The 10,933-nt window shown below is 38.5% G+C and overlaps 1 protein-coding gene across 1 annotated transcript; it reads right to left on the reverse strand.

Moving 5' to 3' along the window:
- Positions 1 to 406: 406 nt before the first annotated feature.
- On the reverse strand, positions 407 to 10,357 carry mri1 (methylthioribose-1-phosphate isomerase 1). Its single transcript, XM_027136376.2, has 6 exons — positions 9,995 to 10,357; positions 7,900 to 8,123; positions 5,533 to 5,702; positions 5,277 to 5,453; positions 4,806 to 5,030; positions 407 to 4,116 (listed from the first exon to the last, which is right to left on the reverse strand). Exons 1-6 carry the CDS (start codon positions 10,124 to 10,126, stop codon positions 3,983 to 3,985), a joined length of 1,062 nt encoding a protein of 353 aa, XP_026992177.1. The 5' UTR covers positions 10,127 to 10,357; the 3' UTR covers positions 407 to 3,982.
- Between the last annotated feature and the right edge of the window lie 576 nt (positions 10,358 to 10,933).

Below are 10,933 nucleotides of genomic sequence, written 5' to 3' on the forward strand. Positions count from 1 at the left end.
TTTGTAGTATATGTAAGCTTTATACAGTATTATGTTCATATACTTATGTATAAAAAAATCAAAGGTGTTTTTTTCCCCCCGACTTAATCTTTTCCTTCATGATACAAACCAAAACAAAACCTAGCTGTAATTATCGGTTAGAATAAATATGGATATGGGGAAATCTTTTCAAACTCACAGTCACCCACCAAGCACACTTCTTATCGGTCACAAAAGCACCAGGATGTGCTGTGATTGGCTTGGAGCATGCAACAGTTTGCCATCACGTACTTATGCAGAACCACACGAAGATCTCGATCTTCTGTTTTATCATACAGCTGTTTTAATTCCAGCTCAAATTTACTCTCCAGAGAATGATAAATGAAACATGATTTTTTATTATTACACCAATAAAAAACAAGACCGGTATAAGATTCTTTTTATTTTTAAAAGACGAACTGATTCCCAGCCTCGAGCCTGACCTTGGGAACTCAACAACACAGTGAGCGACAAACATGATAAAGTATGGTGTAGTAGGTGATTGGCTCGTGGCTCGTGTGAACTTCTGAGACGAGCATGAAGCTGTGCTGTGTGTGAAAACGGCCTTCCGTTATAGCTTTTAAACAAGTTTCATCACCAACAACCACAAGTTGTAGATATACAGCATACAGATTGTATAAACACTGAATTGCCACTTTATAAGGTCTACTCAGACATTTTACACCTACAGAGTGACCTGTAATATTTATCTAACAAATAAAAACCCACACAGAAAACAAGTGTAGCTACAAGGACAGATAACCTGAAAACTGTCAACTTAGTATGTGTTTATCTGTAGAATATCTAAATAAAATCAGGTAAATCTGAACATGAAGATGCAAAATTGTACCTTTTGAGTGAAGGAGATCTAGTAAACATGTGGATGGTCAAAGATTTGCTACAGGTTTGTCTAGATGTTTTTATACAAAGTAAAAAAAAAAACTAATACAGAAGTATTGTTTTCTAAACACATTAAAAAATCCACAGAAATACTGTAGATACATCAGCTCAAGGATCACAAGGATTCTGATTGCAACACTGTGATGCTTTAAGCAAACTTCATCCAGATAAATGATGATGATTCTGATGATAATGGTGATATGAGCTACACAACCGACTGACTGACAGACAGACAGACAGACAGACATTCATTCATTTAATCATGCTACATTTCCTTTCCAGTCAGACTGACCATTAAAAAAGAAAAACATGTTGACCTTTTTTCCTTTCATATCCTTAAAACCTCTAAATTTAACTGTACAGAGCTTTAACTGAATAATTCATCAACAAATCTGAGGAAAATGTTTATACTTATGATTGCTTTGTCTTGTTTTCTTCTTCGACGCTCCTTCACATTGTCCAGATAGACGGATATATTTGTAACGACTAACTGTTTATTTATCTATCAGTAAAGAAATGGGACGAATTTTCAGTTATTGCTTGATTATCTTGGTCATGCAGAGTAATACAGACCACTCAGAAACTTTCATTTTACCAGCTTAAAATGTGCTAAAAACAAATCATAAGTAACATTAACTGTGTCCGTATTTTGAAATAATAAATCGTTTGGGGAGAAAAAACAAAAAATAATTCACAGCCTCTCTGATCATCCAGTTCATTTTATGGCACTGTTCATCATATTTTTTGTTCTTTTCCTTAATACAGCGATCCCTTTGTTGCTAAACTATAGAATAATAGCAATGCTAATGTGACACGGTGAAAGGTTTCTGCTGGTGGCAGTGAGGAGAAATGGCTCTGCTACATTCAGTAACACGGAGTCGTCATCAGGATCGGCTTTTTACTAAAACACCAATGCTACCGATTATCACGACGCACCTGCTAGCTGTTAAGACATTCATTACTAGTGTGTGTCCCTATGAATGAATGAATGAAAGCTAATGTTGCTAGCTAGCATGATAACATGAGGCAAAATTAGCTTTTACTGTCCATAAATATTTTATTTATTTACTTATTTGGTTTGAAAACATTTTGCCATCATGCTCAACCACTTCATGTTATTTACTTCTTTTAAATGACATGTTTAATGCTCACTCTGAAGTAGTAAATATTTTCTCATCCAAGGTACACAATTTGTGATCCACCACAAAATGATGGAAGGAGTTGAAATTCAGTTAGCAATTGAGGCAAAACTTAATTATGCAAGAATTTTAGCCACAAGGAGCATTTTCTTAACAATTCCTCAAAACATCTGAGTAAAATGTTGATGTTCCCAACTGATTTGTCTTGTGTTCAACTTCACATTGACAGATTACTTAAACGCTAGCGATCAACAACATTAGCTTCATTCCCACGCTGTATAAGGAGTGAAGGCCCTGGCTATGATTGCGAGAATCCTACAAAGTGTGTATGCGTGCGGTTATGGCGAGACAACACAGACCACACTGAGAGGAACAAAAAAAAAAAAGCAACTATAAGCAGCAGGAAGCGAGGATTGTGGGTAATCTAGTGAGGTATAGTGTAACGTCTAGCTCCATAGCACCGTTTATTCACTCCACCTACGACTACAGCTAGCTAATTACGCATTTATGTAAGATTTCAAAGATGTTACCGTGTTAGCGGTAAAGTACGGTTCTGGAGTTTCACTGAGAATTAAACACAAAAGATGACAGATTCAAGTTTCAGATACAGTTCAGCACATCTCAGTTTAGCAAATTAATGTAGCGTGGCATTCTGGGTAATTTCTGTTCTAAAATAAGATTTGCTCTGATCATTTATTTAGTGTTAAATATTTTCAGAGCAGATGAGGAAAAATGTGTGGATGAGTCAGTGTACGTTGTGTTCATGTTTTTTTTGGTGGTATATTTTTTAGTTCATGATAAACAACTAAATGAAAATGAGACATTAAAATGAGTTGTCTTGAGGAGGACAGGAAGGATTAAACAAATGATTTTCCACATTCTGGAATTTAAGAATGCTCTAATTAGAATGTATTTCTACAGATACTGATGCTATTTTTATTAAATCCTTTACGAAAACAGAACACAGCTCCAAAAATATCAACCTGGGAGGAGTATGTAGAGCCACTGACAAGCTGACAAGTCAATATTTTATTCTTAAAAAATAAAAATAATAGATGAACCCAACACACACCGACCAGAAAAATTCCAGAAAATACCACATTTTCCCCATCAGCTCTCCAAATACTGGATATGAGAGATCAGGAAACAGAGATCCATGATGGATCCTGGACCATTGGAGGAACATCACAGCTCCTGGACACGTCCCTGTTTTATGTTGAAACTGATCCACTAGTAATACTTATAAAGAATGCCTGACAGGTGCTGGTGTGTGGATGCCCTCTACGAGTGTCACATGAAAATGACTTTCATTAACATTTCAATATCAGATTTATAGTTCAGAAGGTCTTTGTGATCAGCAGACATTATGGCTGACTTTGTACATGTACACTACTGGATAGCCCTTATTTTATGGAGCTTTTATCGAATTCAATGCTAAAATGCTAATTTTTTAACGCTTTAAAAGGAAAGACATTCACAAATGAACTGACTTCATTTAACGTAATTTCTTCGGAAATCGATTATAAAACAAGACGCCCTCTCTAGAGCCATGCTCTGGAACACACCATTCAGTAAGGACTGGAGCTGAGCAAGAAAGGAAAAAGGGAAGGACAATTAAAGAATAATTAAATAAGAAGAGAACACAGATTGCTGAAAGCCGCATTAAAACAGACATGAAACAACGTGGTTGGTGTTTATGTGTCTGTATGTATGTATGATTTATAAGCGTTTCCGGTGGTTGTACGGCTGTGAAAAATGTATCATCGTGTTGTAATTTTCACTTTACTCTGCATGTGAGTATGTGTATATTTTTAACCAAGGTGAGATGTCCACGCTGTGTGAACTAATGGGAATGAAGGTGCGAGCTGTGAAGCAGTAGTGAAGGTGCAGTAACACACTGTGCCCTGCGGGGGGCAGCTTGGACTCTACAGTGCGGTGAGACGGCCGGTGAGAGCGGCCTGCAGCTCAGATGGCAAAAACACGCCGAGCTCGGTGATGATCCCACCCGTGATCAGCTGATGAGGAGTCACATCAAACGCTGGGTTCCACACATCAATTCCTGCAGACAACAAACTCGAATTGTAACTATCCAAAGCATAATGAGTGAGTAAGTGAGAGAGAGAGTGAGAGAGGAGTGTGTGTGAGTAAGTGAGAGAGAGAGTGACTGACTCACACTGTAGATGAAGAGGGGAGAGAACGAGGAGATGAGAGGGAGAGGAAAAGAGAAACAGAGAGAGAGACATGAGGGAGAGACAGATGCAGAGAGAGAGAGGCTCATACAGTGAGAGGATGAAGACAGGGAGAGACCGAGATGGAGCGAGAACATGAGATGAGAGAAAGATTAAATAAAAAATAAAAAAAAACCCTAAAATGAATAGAATAGATAAAAGACAGACAGAGACAAGGACATGTATCTGATATCTATCTCTGTCTGACCCAAGTCATGGCCTCATCGGGCTATTACATTAGATCTCTGTTCAGATACACTCAGTCACTGTATGAGACAAACACACACCCCCTTTTTTATTTTACAGCGTTTTTCAGTGTGCAACTGATTTCAGATCAGTGTCAATCTGCTCTGAGCTTCTTCTCCCTCAGTGCTCTCACTCACACACACACACAGCTGTTATACAGTCTGCCTTTAATTAAACTGCTCCCACACACACGTCAAACATGTTTAATTAAAAGACAGCTCAGTACAGTTTCATCCATCTCTCAGACTCTTGCCACACACACACACACACACACCTGGAGCAGCGACAGGGACACCACTGATGCTGGTGAGCTCCTCAGGTGGTCTCTCTTCAATCACGATGTCTCTTCCACTCTCCAGACTCAGGTCACATGATGTGCTGGGAGCTGCCACATAGAACGGTATTCCATGATGCTTTGCAGCAATGGCCAGCTGGTAGGTGCCCACTTTGTTGGCCGTGTCACCATTAGCCACGACCCGATCTGCCCCTACAACGACAGCTAAACAAACACACAATACAACACAAACACACAACATACAATTTACTGGGGTTCACCTTCCCAATTATGTGCAACAACCCATAAAAATGCAAAAGTGGTGAGATTTGAGGGAATTTCAGAGATGAAAATAATAATTGAAAAAATAAAATAAATAAATAAATACAAATCACTATCAAAATTATTGTTTTCATTTTGAAAAAATGTGTTTTCATTAGACATAGCATCAAGGTGAAATAACACACACACCTGTAATGCCTTTCTCCCTCATGGCGAGAGCGGCCATGCTGTCTGTGATGAGCGTAGCAGGGAAGCCCTCGGCCACAGCCTCATACGCTGTAAGCCTGGCTCCCTGGTTATAAGGCCTCGTCTCTGTACAATAAACCCTCTTCAGACGGCCCAGACCATGCAGAGATCGCACCACACCTGAATACACGCACGTAAACATATACACAGGTTATGGCCTGGATTACTCACACACAAAAACACACACATACACACTCACCGAGAGCGGTGCCATATCCGGCGGTGGCCAGGCTGCCCGTGTTGCAGTGTGTAAGAATGGTGACTGAGTCTCGCGGCACTCCGGACAGGATGTGCTGGGCTCCATAGTTAGCAATTTTCCGGTTATCATTAACATCTCTTTCCAGCATTTCCTCAATCCAACCAATTACACTGTAGAGGAGCAGAGCCAAGAGAGAAAGGTTGGGTAAAGAATTGTAGAGAAGCATACACAGAGTTAAAATTTAACAGAAAGTTATTGGTAAAGCGACATTTAGATTAAATTAGATTATATTCAACTTTGTCATCGTGCAAGGTACATGTACAGAGCCAATGAAATGCAATTAGCATCTATCCAGAATTGCATAGATAGCTTATTCATAAGTGGCAGTGAAATAAATAAGGGTACGAGGTTATACAGAAGATGTAGTAATACATACATATAACTGAATAATATATAGTGTGGTTTTTACATAAATATGATGCAGTATGAAGTGGTATGACATATAGCTGTACAAAAGGAATGTCCTTATGAATATATACATCTCTCTCTCTCATTATATATATAAATATATACACAGAATAAATATGGATGGACATACAGAAGTGTAATGATAGTTTTTGGGTGGTGCAAAGATGCATGATTTTAAAGTGGTGCAAAATTTACCACAGAACGTTCTTGGTAAAGCGACATTTACCACAGAACGTTCTTGGTAAAGCGACATTTACCACAGAACGTTCTTGGTAAAGCGACATTTACCACAGAACGTTCTTGGTAAAGCGACATTTACCACAGAACGTTCTTGGTAAAGCTAAATTAACCACAGAACGTTCTTGGTAAAGCTAAATTAACCACAGAACGTTCTTGGTAAAGCTAAATTAACCACAGAAAGCTATTGTTAAAGCTACATTTACCACAGAAAGCTATTGTTAAAGCTACATTTACCACAGAAAGCTATTGTTAAAGCTACATTTACCACAGAAAGCTATTGTTAAAGCTACATTTACCACAAGAGGTTACTGCTAAAGCTACATTTACCACAGAAAGCTATTGTTAGAGGTTGTTGGTAAAGCTAAATTTACCACAAAACATTGTTAAAGCAAAATTTACCACAAGAGGTTATTGTTAAAGCTACATTTACCACAGAAAGTTATTGTTAAAGCTAAATTAACCACAGACAGTTATTGTTAAAGCTAAATTAACCACAGACAGTTATTGTTAAAGCTAAATTAACCACAGACAGTTATTGTTAAAGCTAAATTAACCACAGACAGTTATTGTTAAAGCTAAATTAACCACAGACAGTTATTGTTAAAGCTAAATTAACTACAGACAGTTATTGTTAAAGCTAAATTAACTACAGACAGTTATTGTTAAAGCTAAATTAACCACAGACAGTTATTGTTAAAGCTAAATTAACCACAAGAGGTCATTGTTAAAGCTACATTTACCACAGAAAGCTATTGTTAAAGCTACATTTACCACAAGAGGTTACTGCTAAAGCTACATTTACCACAGAAAGCTATTGTTAGAGGTTGTTGGTAAAGCTAAATTTACCACAAAACATTGTTAAAGCAAAATTTACCACAAGAGGTTATTGTTAAAGCTACATTTACCACAGAAAGTTATTGTTAAAGCTAAATTAACCACAGACAGTTATTGTTAAAGCTAAATTAACTACAGACAGTTATTGTTAAAGCTAAATTAACTACAGACAGTTATTGTTAAAGCTAAATTAACCACAGACAGTTATTGTTAAAGCTAAATTAACCACAGACAGTTATTGTTAAAGCTAAATTAACCACAGACAGTTATTGTTAAAGCTAAATTAACCACAAGAGGTCATTGTTAAAGCTACATTTACCACAGAAAGCTATTGTTTAAGCTACATTTACCACAGAAAGCTATTGTTAAAGCTACATTTACCACACAAAGCTATTGTTAAAGCTACATTTACCACACAAAGCTATTGTTAAAGCTACATTTACCACAAGAGGTTATTGCTAAAGCTACATTTACCACAGAAAGCTATTGTTAAAGCTACATTTACCACAAGAGGTTATTGTTAAAGCTACATTTACCACAAGAGGTTATTGCTAAAGCTACATTTACCACAAGAGGTTATTGCTAAAGCTACATTTACCACAAGAGGTTATTGGTAAAGCTAAATGTACCACAAGAGGTTATTGGTAAAGCTACATTTACCACAGTAGGTTATTATAGAAGCTCAAGTCAATGTATGTCCATATCTTTAACTTGTATGATTTAGGTCCATGCTATTTCATTGAAACTTTGTGTGATAATTAAATGACCTCCCTGTAATGTATATGATATAACACACAATATAGCTTTTACCCAGGGCTCCTTTACCTTTCTCTGAGTTGCTGTCCGGCTTTCTCCATGCTCTCATTCTCTGTGAACTCCATTAGCTCACGTGCTGCTCGGCCCATGTTGACGGCGGTGGGCCGTGCTGAGGTCAGGTGACACAGAGACTCCCTAATGAATGACACGGGATCCTCACCCCCAGCACCGGCCCGCAGCTCCACTGCCAGGCTCAGGCAGCCCACAATAGCAATGGCAGGAGCACCACGCACCTGAAGGGTCATAAGGTGCACTTAATAGGGCAATCACAACGGATACAGGTCATGAAATGAGAATACATTATACAATACTGTGCAAGAGTCTTAAGCACAGAAAGAACAGGCAGTAAATAAAACTAAAATCAAGCGAATATTTGACACATCCAGCCTTTTCCTTTACACCTGCAATAAAATTCCCTCCAGTGCACTAATACAAATTTATAAAGAAAATTGACTGCAAAGAGATCCTGCCACAGTTCTTCAGGAAATAAAATAAATAAATAATTTTAAATAAATAAATAAATAATAATAAAAAATTATCGCTGGCATCATTCACTTCATCCTCTACTCATTTGTTTCGAATTACTTGCTTCATTTTCTGCAGTAAAACCAGACATCTATAATTATACATTCAAATATAATTTAACATTAATTTGATATTTTTGTTCTTTACTTAATCTTACTTTTTTAGTAATATGCAAACATTTAGAGGGTTTTGTATATCCATGTCTTCTGTATTGAACTGTCCCCCCAAACTTAAAAGATCATTAGAAATAGAAAAACCCCACATATTTATGTACATAACACCATGATCTCTGAAATACTGTTATGTTATTGTTATGCCACCTTGTTCCAGGAAGTGTCGTCATCTTTATAAAATTCCTTTGCAGTAAGTAAGTAAGTAAATAAATAAATAACTGTTTATCATCATAACTACAGCACATGTCTGGAAATGTTATTAATAGCATCAATTTATGGTAAAGGTTAATGCCGCCATGATGTTACATTTCAGGAAAGCTCTTCAACATTACATTACTTTTCTGAGGTAACTCATTGTCATTATGATTCAATATGACATTTAGTATTGTGATTTTGATGACGTTTATAACCAATATGACATTATACTCTGGGAAAAGGTTAGTACTATTATGAAAGTTACACTGGGGGAAAAATTAGTGACTTCTCTGTCTTCTTTTTTCTGAGACATTCTGGAAAAGGTAGTGAATCGTGAAACCAGGCTTCAAGAAAAGTCCACATTCTGCGAAACTATATTACGCTATGGCATCACACTGTGGGCAAAGTCTTTCTGATTATGACATCACAGTCTGGGAAAGTTATTAGCTTTATGTTGTCACACTGGGAAAGCTGGTGCCATTAACCATTAAAAGAAAAAGTTTCTATTTGATAAAGTTACCAAATAGATTCCTTCAACTATTTATCAATAGATAGATAGTTGGATAGATGGATGGATGGATAGATGAATGGATAGTTTGATAGTTAGATCTCTTGGGTCCATCTGCTCTGTTTAGTATCTGTAAATGTAATCTGTAAAATATTCTAAAGTTAACACAACAAATGGCAGCTTCTCACAGAAGGACCTCGTAGTGTTTAAGTGACACACAAAGCTTTTGCAGAAGGAAGCTAACTGAGCTTAGCTTAGCTGCACCATCAATAATCCATGTAGCAGCTCAGCTAGGTTAGCTGTGACAGCTCTAATTAAAGAAGGATGACGAGGAAATAACCGGTCTGCACGGGGCACAGGGAGATAACCGGTCTGCCTCTAAAAGTGACACATCATCCAGGATGTGGGGATCCAGGAACACCTGGGTTTGTGTTTTATTTCGTGCAGGCTGGTTACGTTCACTCAGATCAGTTAGACGGCGCTCGAGCACGTCGACGGAAACGCTGACGCGCGCGTACGAACAAAAGCGGTTGACACAAAGAAGCGCCTGCGTGCCTCGCGCACTCTAACGTTCTTCACGCACCGTCTCGTGCAAAAAAAAAAACCCACGAAAACAGGCGGACCGAGGACAAAAATATTACATATATAAAACAGCAACCGTGAAGAAGTTAAAGAAGCGCGAGGACTTGCAGCTGTTTCGTACCTTCATGCTCTTTATGGCCTCGTATCCGTCCTGCACCGAGCGGATCTCCTCGTGCACGGTCTCCCGCGGCAGCAGCAGCTGGTTGAGGATCTGCAGAGACCCGGACCGGTACCGGATCGCTTCTAGCGTCATGACCCTGTTCAGACCTGCTCAATTACAGCGCAGGTTACTGAGCAAAAAAAAAAAAGAAAGACAGGCAGACCCCAAACCACCGAACACCGGGCCGTGTTCGCTCGTGAGAGCTTCGCGGTGTGGGCGAGATTTAAAGGGCTACACGCGAGCGGCGACAACAACGCGCAGCGACTTGACAGAAGGACCTCTCGCGGAAGCACGTGCTCATTTCGGCAGGAAACGCACGGCTCCTTTTGTCCACGCCCACCGTTTTCGGTTCTCACGCGCGCTCTCGTCACCTCAGCATAGACCGACTGGCGCGCGCACGTGGTGGAGATCAAATAAATATATAAAAAAAGTATTAATGAAGCTAAACAACGCCCCAGAACGTCTAAATATTAACCTCAGAGATCCAAAAGATCTTAAATAAAAGCTGTATCTCTCCACACAAACTCTGAGCTGTTCGTGTTCACACACACATCACATAAACACACACACAGAGCAGACTCTGACACACACCTATCTCCCACATCACTCACACACACACACACACACACACACACACACACACACACACACACACACACACACACCCCACAACCAGACACTTTACACACCACAACCAGACACTTTACACACTTTAATTGACATCATGTGCCCAAAAACACCAGTGATCCAGTGTTACAGAGTCACTGGCAATGATACACCACATACATTAATACATACATCTGTACTGATTGCATTATTATTATTATTATTATTATTATTATTAAGTATTATAAAGGAAGATGGAAAAGTGTGGAAGAGTAGGGGAAAAAATATAATCCC

This window comes from Tachysurus fulvidraco, chromosome 18 (genome assembly GCF_022655615.1).
Source record: "Tachysurus fulvidraco isolate hzauxx_2018 chromosome 18, HZAU_PFXX_2.0, whole genome shotgun sequence".
NCBI classification, from domain to species: Eukaryota; Metazoa; Chordata; class Actinopteri; order Siluriformes; family Bagridae; genus Tachysurus; species Tachysurus fulvidraco.